Here is a 20,890-nt window from a genome sequence, read left to right as displayed (position 1 = left end):
GAATGACAGGTTGGTGCCTGTTATGGATTTATAATTATGGAATAATAGTAAAACCTTTGTATGAACTTTTGAAAAACAACCCACCTCAATTGGTCTGGTCCAAAGAAGCTCAAAATGCATTCAGGTCACTTAAAAAGGATCTAATGAAGGCCCCGGCCCTGGGCCTACCTGATGTGACTAAACTTTCTGGCTGTTTTCCCATGAAAGACAAGGTATAGCTCTGGGAGTCCTAGCTCAGCGGCTAGGACCCTACAGAAGAGCCGTGGCCTATTTTTCTAAACAGCTTGATGAAGTAAGCAAGGGGTGGCCAGGGTGCCTGCGAGCTGTGGTGGCTGTGGTCTTGAATACTTGGGAGGCCTGGAAATTCACCTTAGGCCAAAAGATCACAGTACTGGTTTTACACACAGTATCAGCTGCACTGGCTTTCCCCATCTCAATTTCTACAATACCAGGCCATTTTAATTGAACCAGATGATGTTACTGTTGAAGTAACCAGTGTTACAAACCCAGCTTCTTTCCTCAGTGGGATGACACCTGAGTCATTGACACACGATTGCTTAGAGACCATAGAGACTGTATATTCTAGCAGACCATATTTGAAAGAATAACCTCTGGAAGATGCACAAGATTCCTGGTTCATGGACAGAAGCAGCTTCGTCCGACAAGGTACTCGAAAGGCTGGATACACAGTGACAACAGTGAACGAAATAATTGAATCTCAATCACTACCTGCTGGAACATCAGCTCAAAAGGCTAAAATTATTGCCCTGACAAGGGCCCTGGAGCTGGCAAAAATAAAAATAAATATATGGACAGATTCCAAATATGCCTTTGGAGTCATCCATGCTCATGGAGCAATTTGTAAAGAATGAGGGCTACTAACTGTACAAGGAAAACAAAGCATGCAGAGGAAATACTTCGCCTATTAAAGGCAATTCAACTGCCAACTAAAGTCGCCATCATGCACTGTCAAGGGCACTCGAAGGGTAACACTGAACAGGAAAACGGTAATAGATTGGCTGACTATGAGGCTAAGCAGGCAGCAGAGAGAATGCAAGAAATGTTATCCTTAATTCCTGATAATAGAAATAAGAGTCTAGGTGACCAAGAAAATATTGAATATTCTAAGGCCAACAAATTATTCATAGAAGAAATGGAAGGGCGGGTTCCCTCCAGAGGATGGGCCCATTCAAGTGATAGCTGAATTATAATTCCTGCCAAACAGATATGGGGAATTGTTAAAGAGAAACGTAATAGAACACATTTGGGGGATAGACTCCCTGTACAACTTTTAAAATCAGAAATTAATAGGGAGAAATTTATATACTACTTTCCGGCAGGTGACTCAGCAATGTGAAATACCACAGAATCACAGGTTGGAAAGGACCTCAGGGATCACCTAGTCCAACCTTAATTCAAAATATGTTTGAAAAATAATTCTAATACAGGCAACCAGGTACAATTGAGGAATATTGGGAAAGGAAATATACCAGGGAACCATTGGCAAATTGATTTCTCACAACTTCCAAGAAAAGGAGGGTATATATACCTATTGGTACTCACAGACACCTTTTCTGGATGGCCAGAAGCGTTTTCTTGTAGAACAAATAAAGCGAGGGAGGTTACTAAGGTACTATTAAATGAAATAATACCCCAATTTTGGGTACCTATGGTAATTTCATCAGACAGGGGCACACATTTTTGTGCAGAAGTAGTGCAGCAAGTCAGCAAGCTATTGGGAATCAATTGGCAATTAGATACACCTTACAGACCACAAGCCAGTGGACAAGTAGAAAAAATGAATCACATGATTAAAAACCAAATAGCAAAGATATGCCAGGAAGCAAGCCTCTATTGGTACTAAGTGCTACCTATTGTGCTACTCCGAATACATGTAAAACCTCGGGCTAAAGAAAACTTGAGCCCTTTTGAGATACTATATGGAAGACCATATCAGGCTAAGTACCAAGGAGAGGATTTGAACCAGTTGGGAGATCATTAATTACAAAATTATGTTATATCCTTAGGAAAACAATTGGGAAAGATTAATAGAAGTGTTTCGGGAACCAAGGCCAAAGGGTTAGATCATCCAATCCACCCATTTAGCCCTGAGACTGAGTTTATGTTAAGAATTTTTCAGGTAATCCGCTAGAAGAGAAGTGGAATGGACCTTACCAGGTGTTGCTGACCACCTTCACTGCAATCAAGATTGTCTTGTTGGCTTTTAAATTGACCAATTTCTGTTTTACAGTGCCTGAAAATGACAACAAAGCGGAATTTGTTTGTGCGGCTGGTGCCATGCCACTGTCTGCGTGGAGAGGAGGAAATGGTCACTATGCTTGATTATTCTCACTGCAGCCTGGAACAGGTGCCTAAGGAGATTTTTACTTTTGAAAAGACCTTGGAAGAGCTCTATTTAGATTCTAATCAAATTGAAGAGCTTCCAAAGGTACGTTGGGTGGTTTTCCTTTTAGTTACATTTATTAACTCTGTTACTTTATCAGCATTGTAGAAGCTGATAATGTCTAGCTTCGTGGTTCAGCTTTTAGGCTGCAGTTTGCCAAATACTTTTAAGTAAATGTTGGTCCTAGAAGAAGCAACCCTGGTAGAAGGAATGTTTATGTGTTCCAGTTTGACTAGTTTGCTGTACTGAACTGGAATGAAACTGCTTAAACAACTGATCCCAGCCCAAGAGAGGTACCTAGCAGAAGAGGCAGGCTAATTTATTTCTGTGGTAGTGTCTGCTCCAATTGACCAACTGTATTCAACAAATTGTTGCATTATTTTGAATCTCTTACACCTGAAGATTAGAAGAAGCAAGATTAATGCCTTGATCAGATCTCTGTGCCCACAAAAGACAGCTACTGTCCAAAGTGTCTATTCACTTGAAGTCCTGCTTTCTTCTTTGGTACATGACTGAAGAGACTTTATGAAGTATCTCAAATTACTTAAGCTCAAAAACTAGAGAATGCCACTTTGATTGCATCTTTATTATAGAAATTAATATTTGTTGTTTGTTCTGAAATCTAAGGACAAACTGCACACTGAATTAACAATATACTAGAGGAAAGAATGAAAATTTGTGCCAGTGAGACTTTTGGGAAGTACAAAGTGATCAATACAATAGACTTGTTTCCATTACTAGGTTCTACCTTGATGGAATTAAAGACTTAATAGTTAAATTATAGACTTAATTAAAAAAATACTTTTGTTACAGTTGTGTGCAAATCTTCACTGTCACGCAGGACAAATGTAAAGTGGTTTGTTAGATTTTTTGTAAAGTTTCCTATAACCACTTCAGGCTTTGCTGGTTAGGATTTTTTAAAAGATAAATGAAACTAATAAAGAAATAACTGTTAAGTTACTCTCCTGAAATTGCTTTATCAGAAGCCCTGGATTGCAGTGAAGCTGACTTAAACTAGCTGAGTGCTTTTGAAACTCCACCCTTAAATGTTCCTGAGAAGCCATCAATTAAAATCCATATTTGTATATTGAATAGAGCTAATAACATATTAAAAGTAGACATTTTGTCAGTCTGTTCCAGTTTAGATCTTTCACTGTTTTATTCTTGTCTCTTCCCAATCAGATATTTCTTTACTGTAGACTTAAACACTTTAGGTTTTAGTAGCTTGCTTCTAAAGAATTTGCATCAGCCTTTGAGATATTTTCAGATTATTTCAGAACTTAATTCCTGTCTCATTATTAAAGAAGAATAAAACTGAATGCTTAAAAAACAGAATAAAATACCTTTTTAGCAAAAAAAATCTTCTGAACTCTTCTTGCATTAAATTTCTGATTTATTTCCCAAATTATAAGAACTAAGCAAACATCTTCCAAACTTATAATTTTCAAAAAAATTCCTTTTAGTAATCTTAAAAGAGGAAGGAAGACTGTACTGTAGTGATCAAATGAAAGCATGTTTGCGCTCTAGACCAGAAGAGGTTGTTAGTCTGCTTTGTCTTCCTTTTCTGTTACATGCCATTTGATTTCATTAATCAGTTCCTATATGAAATCCAGCTTTGATACATGAGTAAACTGAAAGGTGGGCAGTCTATCACTTGCCTTGATCTAGTCTAAGATTAAATTATCTACAGAGTTAGAAAGACTGCTTGAACATTTGTGGTTTATTCCTTTTTGCTTTTTTTGCTGGACTGCAGGGAGCTATAATACCCTACACTTGCTTCATGTTAAGGTATTTGTACATTGTACATCCTTATAGGCTTATTTTTGAGAAGCTAAGCATTCTTTTCAGCTTTAAGTAATTTTGGTTGTAATTTTTTACTACCTTTTCAATTTTCATAAGAAAAAAACCCCCATATGTAAATTAAGATACTGTAAAGGAAACAAGAAGAGAGATTAGGGAGTAATAAAGACATAGTAAAAAATGTTTTATTTAATCATTTGATAGAAATTGTAATCTTAACTATACATAGAAGGCCCGTAAGGTAAGGCCTGTATTGTTTGAAATGATCCTAGTTGATTTGGAGCCAGAGTTTCAAGCTGTGTATGCCTTTTCCCTAACCCAAGCTTACTTAGTCTTTCAACTCTGAAAAATACTTCTAATTAAGCCATCCTCTCAGATGAAGGGTGTGGTACTTACTAGGCTGTCTCCAGCTCTCTGAAGCCTGATTAAGAAATTCCCACTCTTCCACTTTTACTCTTTGCCCCAGTGGTGTGTCCTTATTCCTCTTCTGCAATTTGCCCTTTGTATGCCACAACACAACTGTTTTTGGGCTGTCTTGTCAACCTGATTGCTGAAATGGCCTGTCAGTGTATGTGGTTGGTTTGGGTTTTTTTTTTCGTTTGTGTTTGTTTTTTTTAATTGCTCCCAATCTTTTCAGAACCCCAACATACTTCAAAAATTGTTCTTACAGTATAGCTTCTCAATTAAGTTGACTGGCCAAGGGCACAGCATGAACGAACTGCGATGGGGAGAAAGATGGTGGTAAAGAAGGACTTCCCTTTACCTGAAATGCTGATGTTGTAGTCTTAGTTTCAAAAGTGACTGGGCATTTGAAATGCTTTCATCTTGTGTGCTAAATCACATCTGAAAAGGTACCCTGTTTATCCCAAGTGCCACAGTGTGCATTTGAGCTGAGAAGCTCAAACTGTAGCAGTTTTATTTTTCCCCACTCGCTTTGCTGTTCAGAAGAAATAGGAATTCTGTAGGAAAATAGAGCTTAATTATATTACTTCTCATGTTTTCTACCAGTAATGATGATCTACTTAATCACTGAATATGCAAACATTAAAAAACAACAACAACAACAACAAAAGGAACTGCTACAAAGTCAACACCCTACAAAACTCCCCCCCCCCCCCCATTTAGGTATCTTGCACTGCATTTGTTTTCACCTGACTAATCAGGGAAATTTCTAATCAATCCAGGAGTCCAGGTTATTGTTTTCAGGGATGAGTTTTAAGTATATATTCTTGCTCATCAAAGTTCTCATTCTCATATAATATCCTATGGTAACTTTAACTCTTTAAAGCCTTAATGATATAAACTAGTTCTAACAGGTGCACATTTCTGAGTAATTGTAAACATCAGTATGCAAGTTAAAGCTCATTCCTTGAGCTGTCCATCTTGCTAATGTATCTGCTTTTGTTCTGGAGTGGTATATGCAAACACTAAACGAATGAGGCTTGTTCAGTGGTTTGTGATTGAAATAATGGCCTTGTAATTGAGAAGGACCTAAGAAATTTCAGTTGAACTAAACCCGTTGCTAGGACATTTATTGGGATAAATCTTTTTTTAGTCATAAAAGACTTCCTGGTTTTGTATGATCTTTTCTCAAAATTCAGTAAGAAAAGAACACTCAGCCCAGGTATTTATGACTGATCTTATCCAAAATTGTTGAGAAAAGAATATTTAATCATAAATTGTTCAAATAAACCTTTTCATCCACTTTCTTACAGATATTTATTTTGTACTATATGTAAGCTTTGATCATTTGAGGATTTTTTTTCTTCTGTTCCAGTAATATTACTTGCTCTATTTTGTCAGTTTGTAAAGCTTTGGGTAAGAATCTCAAGGTACCTTACATACTAGCACAGAGCCAGATCTCTTCCTCTATTTGATACAAATTATAGTATGTATATATGCACAGAAGAAACTATACAGTTTGCTATATCCTTAGATCAAACTTTCTGTAGATTTCATCATAATTTTGTTAGATTCTGGTGTACCTGAGCTAGGAATCATGGAAGGGGGGAAAAAAAACCCCAAACTTCTTGTAAGATATAATGGAATAAAATTTAAGCTTTTAGAGAAGATAAAATTCTGTGTTCCGGAACTATTTGACTTTTTAAAATGTATCTTTTTTTTTCTTTTTCGAAGAAACTAATTACTTCTGGGGTATCACATGGCATATTTATTATGGAAAATATTTTCTGATGTTTGCAGGACTATGTGTAACTACAGGTCACAATTTCTGAGATACTGGAAGGAATTTGTAGGAAGTGTTAAGCATAGCTGCTGGCTTGTTATGACCATTTGCAGTTTTTTGCTTTCCTAAGCATCATTTGAGTTTTGAATAAAACTAGTAAAATAAATAAAGTTTTTGTAGCCAAAGACTTTAAATAGTCTGTCCTTCAAGCTATATAGAGGAAACTGAGAAAGTTGCATTCACTTTTTTCTTTGTTTCAACAGCAACTTTTTAACTGTCAGTCTCTGCACAAGCTCAGTTTGCCAGACAATGCTCTAACCACATTGCCAGCATCCATTGCAAATCTCATTAATCTCAGGGAACTGGATGTCAGCAAGAATGGTAAGTCACTTCACTTATTATATTGGGGTAGCTAAAAGGCAACTCACCATTGACTGTACAAAGATACTAATGAAAGTATAATTTTTAGAAGCTAGATAGCTAGTAAATTTTAAATTCCTACTCTAAATCACTGCTTAACATAAAATATTGTCGTGGTTCAGCCTCACTCAGCAACTAAACACCACACAGCTGCTCGGTCACTCCCCCCACCCCTGTGGAATGTGGAAGAGAATTGGAAGAGCAAAAGCACAAAAAACCCCCTTGTGGGTTGAGATAAGAACAGTTTAATAATTAAAATAAAATACTGATAATAATAATAATGATTATGATAATTACAATAATGATAATATAATAAAATGGAAAAGGAAAAAAGTAAAAAACCAGAAACACAAACGATACAACCGCTTACCACCCGCCGACCGACGCTGCCGGTCCCCGAGCCGCGATTGCTGCCTCCCTCTCCCGGCCAGCCCCTCCCAGCTAACATACTGGGCATGACGTTACATGATATGGAATATCCCTTTGGCCAGTTTGGATCCGCTCTTTTAGCTGTTCCCCCTCCCCTCCCGGCTTCTTGTGCACCTGTCAGTGCATGGGAAGCTAGAAGAGTCCTTGACTAGTAAAAGCACTACCCAGCAACAACCAAAACATCTGTGTGTTATCAACATTGTTTTCATGCTAAGTTCAAAGCACAGCACTGTGCCAGCTGCAGTAAAGAAAATTAACTCTATCCCAGCTAAAACGATGACAAAGATGCTCTTTCATGATCTGTGATATTTGTTTTTAATTATCCCTATCAAATTGGTTTGCACTTTGAGGTGAAAACATTTCTATATTCTTTCAAAAATGCATATGCTCAAATTTATTACTTTTAGTGTCTTTCCTCATGTTTTACTATACTGAAGAGAGTTTGCACAAGAATTTTTAAAATTTTGCTTGATTTTCTGTTCTGTTTGGTTTCATAAAGAATGGGTTTCAGTTTATTTTATGAGTTCTCTGAAAATTGTAGTAAGACTTGGCTGCTATGCTGTCTGATGGTAACTTGCATGGGGAGAAGTAGTGACTATGGACAATGACTGGTTCACTTGTCTGACTTGTTAAAAACTTGTCATTCTGTGTAAGTCAGCCTTTTATAAATTATGTAACGTCAGCCAAGTACTGTATGTGTGGGGTCTTATTAATGGTGATGTTTTTGCAAGGTGGCAGATGTGCGCAACTGTGAGGAAATTGAAACAACTTATATTGTCATCAGGTTTGTTTGCATGACTTATGGGGGGGGATGCAATCATGTTAATTGATGAGGATAAGTCTTGTCTTACTAATTCAAAGTGAAGTTAGAGGACTTTTCCTTGAAACCTTATTTGAAAATAAGGATTATATAAATATGCCAAAGATTTTTACCATATCAAATTTGTTGTTTTATTTGGAAAGCTAGCTAATTATGACTCTGCAACACTAAGTTCTGCTTTAATAAGAAAGTATTCCAGCTGTTGAGGTGTTGGCATTCTCCTTTATTGTCCATTGTAGCCCAATCTATACTTAAACTGTTAGTTTATTATTTCTGCCTAATGAATGCAGCATTTACTGTGATTAATTGACCTGATTGTCACTGCTCTGTTCCTGGTACAAGTGGATTAATAGTCTGTCTTAAAGAACACTGGCCTTAAACTTTCATAGTGAGACATAACAGAGAAAGAATCATCTTTTTGTCCTAGACTGAACTGTTAAAAGGATTAACTGTTCCGAACGCAAGTTCACAATGCAGAAGATTTCAAAGCAGCAAAAGGGGTTTTGAGTTCTAGTGCTGGCAAACTCTTTAGCTTATGTACATAAATAGGCAGCTGGTCACTTACCAGCTAAAGAGTTAGTTGTCTATCCAAAATAGCATAACCTTTAGTTAAGCCTTCAGAGAGGTGTTGAAAGAGCACTTGTTCCTCTGAGGCATATAAAGGATTTAAGGAGGCAATAGCTGGATGATATGCTATTTCAGTAAACTGTAAAGCTCTGTTTTCTAGGGGTTGTTTTATTTTGTTTTTAACACCTTTCAGAGAAACAATAGGATACAAATTTATTTAAATTATTATCGTGTGCCTGTTCTCAATCTTATGGTTTGGTGTTGCACATCAAAAGGAGGACATCTTGTCTCCCACCATTCCTGAAAGCTCTGTAAAACTAAAATAACAAAACAAAACAAAAACCCAACCCCCTCTCCCCCCAAAACCAATCAAACAAAAAAAAGCAACCAAAAAAAAATCCACCTCCAAAACCCCAGAGAAACTAAAAATCCCACACACCCATACATCTCCCCCCACACAAATCAGGGTCCCTGTTTGTCCCTGTTGGGCAAGGTAAGAAATAGTGTTGTTTATTCTGGCTCCTAATACATTTGGTAATATTTGAGACTTCAGTTTGTTGGCTTAAGTGCCTTTTCTGTTTAGCTATCCACTGCTGCAACCACAGAACACTTTTTCTTGATAACTGCAAGCCTATAATTTTCCTCTGTCTCTCCCTTTTCTCTTGGTAAGAATTTACAGCTCAGTTTCTCACTGTACATGATTGTGACATTCCTCTGTAATAGAGCCAAATGCAAGGGTTTTTTGGTAGTTTTCCAGGACTAGCAAAACTGATTAAACATCTCTGATTCTTCCTTTTTCTTTGTTAGATATTGAAATAATACAGCATGGAAGCAGTGGACTTGGTGGGAAGCACAGAGGTTGTTTTCTCTTAATTTATTTCAAAAATTGCAGGGGATTAATCATCAGTCTTGGTGAAGGATAATGAGAGATGCCAAATTCTAAAAAAGGGTGTGTGCTTTTCAGATTCCTACAGCTGTGGCAAATGAAGGTGATAGTTCATGTATTTTTCTTGTAGTACTATACTATAAGTGTTTTCTTCTGATGTAGATGGAGCTAAAGCATGGAGTGTAGATGCTTTTAGACGAAATATGCATTTAGTTATGAAGGTTGCAATTTAGAAGTATAGTTAGACTTTAATTTTCAAATACTAATACACATGAAATATGATAGGGTTTCCATATAAGATAGCTGAGCTGTGTATGGCACAAGCATAATGGAATGTATTGACCAAAAAGAAGTATTCAGTTTTCTAAAGAGCTGATAGAAAAATGAATGAAACTTCAATTTTAAAATGTGGTCAGGTTACCTCATTAATTGCAGTCTGGCTCTGCAGCTAGCTCACACAGGACAGATGGAGACCTGTTGCACAGGAGAGCATCCAGCTTCCCAAGTAGAACTACGCACATGCATAATATTTGTTTTGACATTTAGATGAAAAATCAAAATTACAGAAATTCTTCAAGATGTTAGGTGCTTTACATAAAAGGTATTAGTCTAAGAAAGCAATCTTTATGATGTTTTAATAGCTGATAAAATGTCCTACCTTTTTCATTTCAGACTTAAATGTCTAATTTAACATATACAATATATAAAACTGTATAATAGAGGCATGGCAGATGGGCAAAGGTTAAAAAATTAATAATATTTAATCATATTTAGGTGAATCTTTGTTCCAACTAGTCTAGTGTCCTGTCTCCGACAGTGGCCAAAAGCAGGATCCTAGGGAAGATTTAGTAAAGTACAGAAAAGCCAGGAGATGTGCATGTTTCCCTGTATGCTCCCAGTGTCCATCACCTTTTGTTATTGGGCCTTCTTGAGCCAGACAGGGTGGAGTTTTTATTCAGTAGTCTTCATTTGACTCCTCTATCAATATATCTAGTCTTTGCATGAGGTGATGGATGTTTTGAGGCATGTGCTGAATTAGAGTACAAGCCTGTAACGGTTGTATGTTCTGGAGCATAGAGAAGTCTTTGTACAGCTGTTTGGTTGGGAATATATTATTCATGGCTGCTGAAGAGGCCATGGCATAGATGTACCCTAAAATATCAAACTGCTGCTATGTGTGCAGCAAGCATGGAATAGAGTTAGTTTTAAGTCTGCCTTTTGCCAAGACTAAAGGCAATAAATTCTGTAGTTTTTTGAAGTAGTGAGTTGTCCTTTTATGGCATTTTAACTTGATTCCCAAGGCTATTGTGAGCCCTTAATATCAAAGGTGTTCCATTACTTCTTTCCAGGTACGCTTCAGCTTTGGAGCTTTTACTGGAAGCTTGATGCTGTCCTTGTCACAAAGATTAAATGATTCTTGAACAAATGGTACAATAAACAAACTGTGTTCCTATACCAGAAATTACATCCTGCATTGTATAAAGCATGAAGAGATGCCCTTTACTCCCAGTCCTACTGGGTTACATCCTAAAGAGAAGTTGCAATGTAATTTAAGGCCTACATAGAAAAACAAATGTTTTATTTATGAAGCTAAAGGAAAATTTCAATTATTATTATTATTTTTTTAAACCTCTATGGCTAAGTTATTTATATAGTAGCAGTTGTACAGCGGGGGAAAAAAACCCCAAACACAAAAAACCCCCAGAGCATCTCTCTTCATCTCTAAATTTGTCTCTTTCTGGGTTTATTAATCTTTAGGGGACAGTCATTTCGCTGTGGCTCTGGGATGCCAGCCTTAGTCTGCATCTAGGACAATGTGGAGGACTGTCATGGAAATATTTTTACCTCCTCTTTGAAGAAAGGGAAAGTATGCATGTACAGTGTATGATGACATTTATAAATGGACAGAAGATTTAGCTTTACAGGTCACTAGAACCAAGCGATTAGAAAGGCTGAAACATATGATGAGATGAGGTGACTGCCAGGGAAATTGGGCTTCCCTGGAAATCTGAGAAATGGACTTGAAACCTCTTGTGCCTATGGAGCTAGCATAGTGGGAAGTGGTGAGATGGTCCATTTTTCCCTGCTCACAGGTTGTGAAAGAAAAAGATTGAATTTAAGTTCTATATTATTCAGGCCTTTGTAGGATTAAATAGCAAGATTAGAAAATAACTAGTTAAGACCAAAAAAACCGTGATGTTTTAGAAATAAAGATATCTTTAATAGTTAGATATTAGAGTGGCTCTCTTTCACTGCAGTGTTACAGCAAACTTAAACATGTCAATTTGACAGTCTATATTGCAGGGAATCTTAATGGAAAAATGCAGAAATTAAAACCAAGAAAACACACACTCCCCCACCCCCCACCCAGCATATCTGCTTATAAAATTTAAGTAAAATGTAAGTAATAGCAGATGCAAGTTGAGATCAAATGTTTTCTTCAGTGTTTTAAAATCATCTGCTGATTTGGCAAACTAGCTTTAGCACACTGTGTGCCAGAAATTGGGGAATTGGAGAACAAGAATTCAGGAGAATAATTAGACTTATGTTGCCCATCTGGTACATTTAGGAGTATGGTTTGTCAATGAATTGAGAATTATTTCGAGTTAATAGGGAGACATCCAAATTTTATTTCCCACAGGAAAAAGTAGGAGAGGAAGATCCTGAATGCAAAAATAACTTGCTGTAAATATTGCTTTTTCTCTCCTTATGCAGGTGACAGGCAGGCAGACAGTGGACACTTTGTTCTGTATCATCCATAATTGATCTGCTGCTGACTCCTGAGTCTATAGTTTCACTAAAATGCATCATCATATAGAAGTCATAAATTAATCCTAAATGTAGGCAACTACTCTATTAAAGTTCTTTGTTCAAGTGTTTATACTAAGTATTTATAGTATTTTTTTCTTAAATATATTGCCTGATTAAGAAAGACACTGAATAGGATCTGTCTCTACAGAATAAAATTATCTCTTTATGTAAGAGAAGATGTGAACAGAATGGAATCTCAATGCAGTTAAGGTCTTGAATGTGGAATTTGAGTGTACATATTTGAAATTCTGAAATAAATCTAACGCAAATCTGTTAATGGACTCAAACTTCTATAACACAGAAAATAAATTGTAGAAGTAATTACGGGTTTTTAGATGTGCATTTGCATGTAAAAGCAGAATGTACCTTCATTTTTTTTGTAAAGGGATGTGCTATGAGTGACAAGTCATGGTGAATCAACCAAAAGTGACTGGACAAACAACACTGAATTTGCATCCAAGGGTGGTTGGGGATCGGGGGAAAATCAAAGTAGCATTACATGTTTGTTATATTATAGTTTCAGGTTACTATGGGGACTTGACAATACTCCAGGCATGAATTTAGACATGGTTGAGAACAACCTGAATCTTGGCAATTGTCCAAGACAGCATTATGAACAAAACTGCTGCCCACAACCTTCTAGTATTCCATATTTTGCAATTTTACCCTGCCCTTGCACATTTAGGTTTATGGAAATTAGTGTCAGGCACGTCTTGAAGATGAGCATTATTGGCTATCTCTACCTCCTTACATAAAAGGTTCAGCCCCAGTTGGCAACTAAACACCATGCAGCCGCTTGCTCACTCCCCCCTCCCCTGTGGGATGGAGGAGAGAATCGGAAGAGCAAAAGAAAAAAACAAACTTGTAGGTTGAGATAAGAACAGCTAACAATAAAAATAAAATAATAATGATAATATTGATTATTGTAATAACAATAACGATCATATAATAAAAAGGGAAAAAGGAAAAAAACCCAAACAAAACCAAAGACGATACAACCGCTCACCACCCACCAACCGATGCGGCCGGTCCCCGAGCCGCAATTGCTGCCTCCCTCCCCTGGCCAGCTCCTCCCAGTAAACATACCGGGCATGATGTTACATGATATGGACTCTCCCTTTGGCCAGTTTGAATCAGCTCTCTTAGCTGTGCCCCCTCCCCTCCCGGCTTCTTGTGCACCTGGCAGAGCATGGGAAGCTAGAAAAGTCCTTGACTAGTACAAGCACTATCCAGCAACATCCAAAACATCTGTGTGTTATCAACATTGTTTTCATGCTAAGTTCAAAGCACAGCACTATGCCAGCTGCAGTAAAGAAAATTAACTCTATCCCAGCCTACTCACCCTTTAATAGAATATACAGATTTCATTTATCATTCCCCTAGTCTATGGATCACCCCTAAAAAATGTCTGTGAAATGTCCATTCAGTTCATTTAGTCCATGACTTTGGGCTCTATCTATTGGACGAGTCTGTCAGGGCCACAGACATGGCATGTGTGGTGTTGGATTGTTGCATGCTGAAGTAAATTCTTGTTCTATCACTGCTGCACTTTTCTTGGTTCAATGAAAGTTCATTTTTTTATTAATTTGGGAGATTCCCACCATGATGCCATTGATATGGCATATAGCAACCATAGTAGTGATGACATACAACATTATATAGCAATTAACAGCATACCATTCAGTTCATTGGCTGCTTTCACCCAAAATCAAATCCCCTTGAGGCACACACCAGACTCCTCCATCCTCCCGCATCACCCACCAAGTGCACCAAGGTCCTTGAGCAACAGCAATCCCATGAACGGGTTTGCCTTTGCCTGAGGCAGGAAGAACCCACACTGCTTTCCCCAGCATACTTTTTACATAAATTACGAGGACATTATCCCCTTCCATAGTACATAAGGGTTCTGTCTGGGCAGGGCCAGCTTGACTGGCAGACACCCTAGAGTTGACTAACCAGGTGGATTTTACTAAATGTGTATCCCAGTGCTTGAATGTTCCACCACCCATTGCTCTCAGTGTAGTTTTTAACAGTCCACTGTACCGTTCAATTTTCCCAGAGGCTGGTGCGTGATAGGGGATGTGATACACCCACTCAATGCCATGCTCTTTGGCCCAGGTGTCTATGAGGCTATTTCGGAAATGAGTCCCGTTGTCTGACTCAATTCTCTCTGGGGTGCCATGTCGCCACAGGACTTGTTTTTCAAAACCAAGGATAGTATTTCGGGCAGTGGCATGGGGGACAGGATATGTTTCCAGCCAGCCAATCGTCGTTTCTACCATTGTAAGCACGTGGCGCTTGCCTTGGCGTGTTTGTGGGAGTATAATATAGTCAATTTGCCAGGCTTCCCCATATTCATATTTCAGCCATCGTCCCCCATACCACAGAGGCTTTACCCGCTTCGCTTGCTTGATTGCAGCGCGTGTGTCACATTCGTGGATAACCTGCACAATAGCGTCCGTGGTCAAGTCCACCCCTCGATCACGAGCCCACCTGTATGTTGCATCTCTCCCTTGATGGCCTGAGGTGTCATGGGCCCACCGAGCTAGAAATAGTTCACCCTTATGCTGCCAGTCCAGATCCACCTCAGCCACTTCAATCTTGGCAGCCTGATCTACCTGCTGGTTGTTCCGATGTTCTTCAGTGGCCCGATTCCTGGGGACGTGAGCATCCACATGATGTACTTTCACAACCAGGTTCTCAACCCGGGCAGCAATACCTTGCCACAATGTGGCAGCTCAGATGGGTTTGCCTCTGCGCTGCCAGTTGCTTTGCTTCCACTGCTGTAGCCACCCCTACAGGGCATTTGCCACCATCCAGGAGTCAGTATAGAGATAGAACACTGGCCACTTTTCCCGTTGTGCTGGTTTTGGCTGAGAAGGGGTTAATTCTCCTCACTGTGGGGGTCGGCTACCTTTCCAGCTTCCCACGCTCTGCCGCGTGGCGGGGGGGGCTGGGAGGGGCAGGGCCATGGTGGGGGCGGCTGACCCCGACTGGCCAATGGCAGGTTCATTCCATACCATGTGACACCATGACCAATATATTGAGGTGGGGGCAGTTGCAGCGCCAGCGCGGAGGCGGCGCGGCGTCGGGTCGGCGGGCGGCGCGCGGCTGCGGCGCGGGCAGTTTGTTCCGGCGGTTCGTTCCCCCTCTCCCCTCCCTTCCCCCCTCCCCCGGGGCTTTGCGCCTCTCGTTGTTCTCCTTTACATTGCATTTCTACTGTTGTTTTCTTTTAATTTTCATTATTAAACTGTTCTTATCCCAACCCACGAGCGTTACCCTCCTGATTCTCTCCCCCATCTACCGGTGGGGAGTGAGCGAGCGACTGTGTGGGGCTGAGCTGCCGCTAAACCACGACAGTCTTTTTGGCGCCCAACGTGGGGCTCAAGGGTTGGAGATAACAACAGCTGCTGGTCACAGCACCATGTTGTCCTTTTTGCAGTTGGTGTTACAGATTGGTGTTGATTTGTTGAGTCTGCTGTGATTAGTAATGTTTTGCCTACAAGATTTGTTATACAATCACTCGTTTTCAGCTTTATCTGGTATTTGGGGTTTTTGCTGAAACCGTTACTGTACTTTGGATACCACCTTGTTGAGGCAATTAGCAATTATACCTCCTCCTCTGAGAGATTTTATATGGAGGAAATACAGAATAATACCTTTGCAACTTTGTTCTATGATGTCTGTGCCTTTGTTACAACAACGTCTTTGTATCTTGAACATCCTTGGGTGGTTAAGGTGCACTTATTGTTAGTTTTTGGGCAGGTTGTTTTGGTTTTGACTAAGCAACTTAAGAATGTCACCCAGAAATCTGCCCCGAGGCTTGATAGTTACGAGTGGCAGGGCATGTGGGATAGCATGGGCAAATACCTAGGGCAGTGGGCACCCCCAGTGTTTTGGAGTTTCACCCCCGAACAAGTGCAGAATCCTAAAAAACTAGTAGAATATTTGGAGGAAGTATGTTGTTACGCTGGGAACTCCAGAGAGACACAGATAACTGCAACATGCTGTGGTCTGGCCCATGCATACCGAGCCCTGCTCAACAGCATTCAATGCCCCCAGGGGGAAGAGAATGTCTCTGGATTGAAATGCAAAGTGACTGGCACTGTAGACAATCCAGCCCGGACGACAGGCACTGCAGCCACTCAAACCCCCACAACAAGTACCGGAGCTAGCTCAGAAAATAAACTCGTACCAGTATCAGTTGCCCCCATACACAAGACAAAATATTGGAAGCGGACATCAACTCGTTTAGAAGGGGATGATGAAGAACCAGGGCCATCGCGGGGAGAGGAGGGAGAAGTAATAAATGAAATAGAGACCACCCGATCCCTGTCCTTAAGCCAGTTGCGAGATATGCGAAAAGATTATAGCCATCGTTCAGGTGAGCACATTGTCACCTGGCTGCTCTGATGCTGGGATAATGGGGGCAGTAGCCTGGAACTAGAGGGAAAAGAAGCCAAACAATTGGGATCCCTTTCTGGGGAAGGGGGCGTTGACAAAGCAATAGGAAAAAAGCCACAAGCCCTCAGCCTCTGGAGGCGACTCCTGTCTGGAGTGAAGGAAAGGTATCCCTTTAAAGAAGATGTTACATATCGCCCAGGAAAATGGACAACTATGGAGAAAGGCATCCAGTATCTAAGGGAATTAGCTGTGCTTGAGGTGATTTATGGTGACCTGGACGATCAACGGTCATCCAAAGACCCAGATGAAGCCGAGTGCACACGACCCATGTGGCGGAAGTTTGTACGGAGCGCACCATCTTCGCATGCAAACTCATTGGCAGTGATGTCCTGGAAAGATGACAAGACACCAACGGTGGCAGAGGTGATAGATAAACTCCGAGATTACGACACAAATATCTCTTCCTCGCTTGTCTCTGCTGTGGAGAAACTATCCCAAGAGGTCCAGCAACTCAAAGAAGATATGTCCTACTCCCCACCTCGACAGAGCAGTGTCTCAGCTGTTAGGAATAAGCGTCCTTTGGCTCAAAGAAGGGGATACACACCACGGGCCACCCTATGGTTCTACCTGCGTGACCACGGAGAGGACATGATGAGGTGGGATGGCAAGCCTACCTCGACCCTAGAGGCACGAGTGCATGAACTGCAAGGAAGAACAGTCACTCAGGGGGGCTCTTCCAGGAAAGCCGCTGCTCCAATTTACAGTGAACAAGTCCCCAGACAGAGGAGTAGAAGCGCAGATTTTATTTCTAAGTGTAATAGAGGGACTCCTGATTCACATTTGCAAGAAGTGAGTTGTGACTGCCATGATCAGGACTAGAGGGGCCCTGCCTCCAGCCGGGTGGAGGAAAGGGATAACCGGGCTTACTGGACTGTGTGGATCCGATGGCCTGGCACGTCCGACCCACAGGAGTATAAAGCTTTAGTGGACACCGGCGCACAGTGTACCTTAATGCCATCGAACTATATAGGGGCAGAACCCATCAGCATTGCTGGAGTGACAGGGGGATCCCAAGAGCTAACTGTATTGGAGGCCGAAGTGAGCCTAACTGGCAATGAGTGGCAGAAGCACCCCATTGTGACTGGCCCAGAGGCTCCATGCATCCTTGGCATAGACTACCTCAAGAGAGGGTATTTCAAGGACCCAAAAGGTTACAAGTGGGCTTTTGGTGTAGCTGCCTTGGAGACGGAGGAAACTGAACAGCTGTCTACCTTGCCTGGTCTCTCGAAGGACCCTTCTGTGGTGGGGTTGCTGAAGGTCAAAGAGCAACAGGTGCCAATCGCCACCACAACAGTGCACCGACGGCAATATCGCACCAACAGAGACTCTCTGATCCCCATCCATAAACTCATTCACCAACTGAGGAGCCAAGGAGTCATCAGTAAGACCCACTCACCCTTTAACAGCCCCATATGGCTAGTCCGGAAGTCTAATGGAGAGTGGAGACTAACAGTAGACTATCGTGGCCTGAATGAAGTCACTCCACCGTTGAGTGCTGCTGTGCCAGACATGCTAGAACTTCAATACGAACTGGAGTCAAAGGCGGCCAAGTGGTATGCCACAATTGATATTGCTAATGCATTCGTCTCAATCCCTCTGGCAGCAGAGTGCAGGCCACAGTTTGCTTTCACATGGAGGGGCGTCCAGTATACCTGGAATCGACTGCCCCAGGGGTGGAAACACAGTCCTACCATTTGCCATGGACTGATTCAGACTGTACTGGAACAGGGAGAAGCTCCAGAACATCTTCAATACATTGATGACATCATTGTGTGGGGCAGCACAGCGGAAGAAGTTTTTGAGAAAGGAGAGAAAATAGTCCAAATCCTTCTGAAAGCTGGTTTTGCCATAAAACAAAGTAAGGTGAAGGGACCTGCACGAGAAATCCAGTTCTTAGGAATCAAATGGCAAGATGGTCGTCGTCATATTCCAATGGATGTGATCAACAAAATAGCAGCCATGTCTCCACCAACCAGCAAAAAGGAAACACAAGCTTTCTTGGGCGTTGTGGGTTTTTGGAGAATGCATATTCCAAATTACAGTCTGATTGTAAGCCCTCTCTATCAAGTGACCCGGAAAAAGAATGATTTCAAATGGGGCCCTGAGCAACGACAAGCCTTTGAACAGATTAAACGAGAAATAGTCCATGCAGTAGCTCTTGGGCCAGTCCGGGCAGGACAAGATGTAAAAAATGTGCTCTACACTGCAGCCGGGGAGAATGGCCCTACCTGGAGCCTCTGGCAGAAAGCACCGGGGGAGACCCAGGGTCGACCCCTAGGGTTTTGGAGTCGGGGATACAGAGGGTCCGAAGCCCGCTATACTCCAACTGAAAAAGAGATATTGGCAGCATATGAAGGGGTTCGAGCTGCTTCAGAAGTGGTTGGTACTGAAGCACAGTTGCTCCTGGCACCCCGACTGCCAGTGCTGGGCTGGATGTTCAAAGGAAACATCCCCTCTACACACCATGCAACTGATGCTACGTGGAGTAAATGGGTTGCACTGATCACCCAGCGGGCTCGAGTAGGAAACCCCAGTCGCCCAGGAATCTTGGAAGTGATTATGGACTGGCCAGAAGGCAAAGATTTTGGATTATCACCAGAGGAGGAGGTGACACGTGCTGAAGAAGCCCCACTGTATAACCAACTGCCAGAAAATGAGAAGCAATACGCCCTGTTCACTGATGGGTCCTGTCGCCTTGTGGGAAAGCACCGGAGATGGAAGGCTGCTGTATGGAGTCCTACACAACAAGTAGCAGAAACTGCTGAAGGAGAAGGTGAATCGAGCCAGTTTGCAGAGGTAAAGGCCATCCAGCTGGCCTTAGACATCGCTGAACGGGAAAAGTGGCCAGTGCTCTATCTCTATACTGACTCCTGGATGGTGGCAAATGCCTTGTGGGTCTGGCTGCAGCAATGGAAGCAAAGCAACTGGCAGCGCAGAGGCAAACCCATCTGGGCTGCCGCACTGTGGCAAGATATTGCTGCCCGGGTTGAGAACCTGGTTGTAAAGGTACGTCATGTGGATGCTCACGTCCCCAAGAGTCGGGCCACTGAAGAACATCGGAACAACCAGCAGGTAGATCAGGCTGCCAAGATTGAAGTGGCTGAGGTGGATCTGGACTGGCAGCATAAGGGTGAACTATTTCTAGCTCGGTAGGCCCATGACACCTCAGGTCATCAAGGGAGAGATGCAACATACAGGTGGGCTCGTGATCAAGGGGTGGACTTGACCATGGATGTTATTGCACAGGTTATCCACGAATGTGACACACGCGCTGCAATCAAGCAAGCGAAGCGGGTAAAGCCTCTGTGGTATGGGGGATGATGGCTGAAATATAAATATGGGGAGGCCTGGCAAATTGACTATATCACACTCCCACACACCCGCCAAGGCAAGCGCCATGTTCTCACCATGGTAGAAGCAACCACCAGCTGGCTGGAAACATATCCTGTCCCCCACGCCACTGCCCGGAACACTATCCTGGGTCTTGAGAAACAAGTCCTGTGGCGACATGGCACCCCAGAGAGAACTGAGTCAGACAATGGGACTCATTTCCGAAATAGCCTCATAGACACCTGGGCCAAAGAGCATGGCATTGAGTGGGTGTATCACATCCCCTATCACGCACCAGCCTCTGGGAAAATTGAACGGTACAGTGGACTGTTAAAAACTACACTGAGAGCAATGGGTGGTGGAACATTCAAGCACTGGGATACACATTTAGCAAAAGCCACGTGGTTAGTCAACACGAGGGGATCTGCCAACCGAGCTGGCCCTGCCCAGTCAGAATCCTTACGTACTGTGGAAGGGGATAGAGTCCCTGTAGTGCACATAAAAAGTATGCTGGGCAAAACAGTCTGGGTTCTTCCTGCCTCCAGCAGAGGCAAACCCATTCGTGGGATTGCTTTTGCTCAAGGACCTGGGTGCACTTGGTGGGTGATGCGGGAGGATGGAGAAATCCGATGTGTGCCTCAAGGGGATTTGATTTTTGGTGAAAACAGTCAATGAACTGCGTGGCACAATGTGAACTGCTATATAATACTGTGTGTCACCTCTGTGTTGTACCAATGATATCAGAGTACGAGCCTCCCAACCCATGGAAGATCA

General features: G+C 41.7%; 1 protein-coding gene across 11 annotated transcripts in view; it reads left to right on the top strand.

Annotated features, from left to right (window-relative positions):
* The window catches only part of LOC135310821 (erbin-like), a 173,340-nt gene that overhangs the window by 47,523 nt on the left and 104,927 nt on the right, over window positions 1-20,890 (top strand). For all 11 annotated transcript variants that reach the window (XM_064439840.1, XM_064439847.1, XM_064439845.1 and 8 more), the window contains 2 exons: window positions 2,252-2,449; window positions 6,653-6,770. In XM_064439840.1, coding sequence (XP_064295910.1) covers window positions 2,261-2,449; window positions 6,653-6,770 — 307 coding nt within the window. In that variant the 5' untranslated portion in view covers window positions 2,252-2,260. The remainder of the gene's footprint in view (window positions 1-2,251; window positions 2,450-6,652; window positions 6,771-20,890) is intronic.

The sequence above is a fragment of the Phalacrocorax carbo genome (genome assembly GCF_963921805.1).
Source record: "Phalacrocorax carbo chromosome W unlocalized genomic scaffold, bPhaCar2.1 SUPER_W_unloc_10, whole genome shotgun sequence".
In the NCBI taxonomy this organism is placed as follows: Eukaryota; Metazoa; Chordata; class Aves; order Suliformes; family Phalacrocoracidae; genus Phalacrocorax; species Phalacrocorax carbo.
This window is presented reverse-complemented; position numbering and strand designations above follow the sequence as displayed.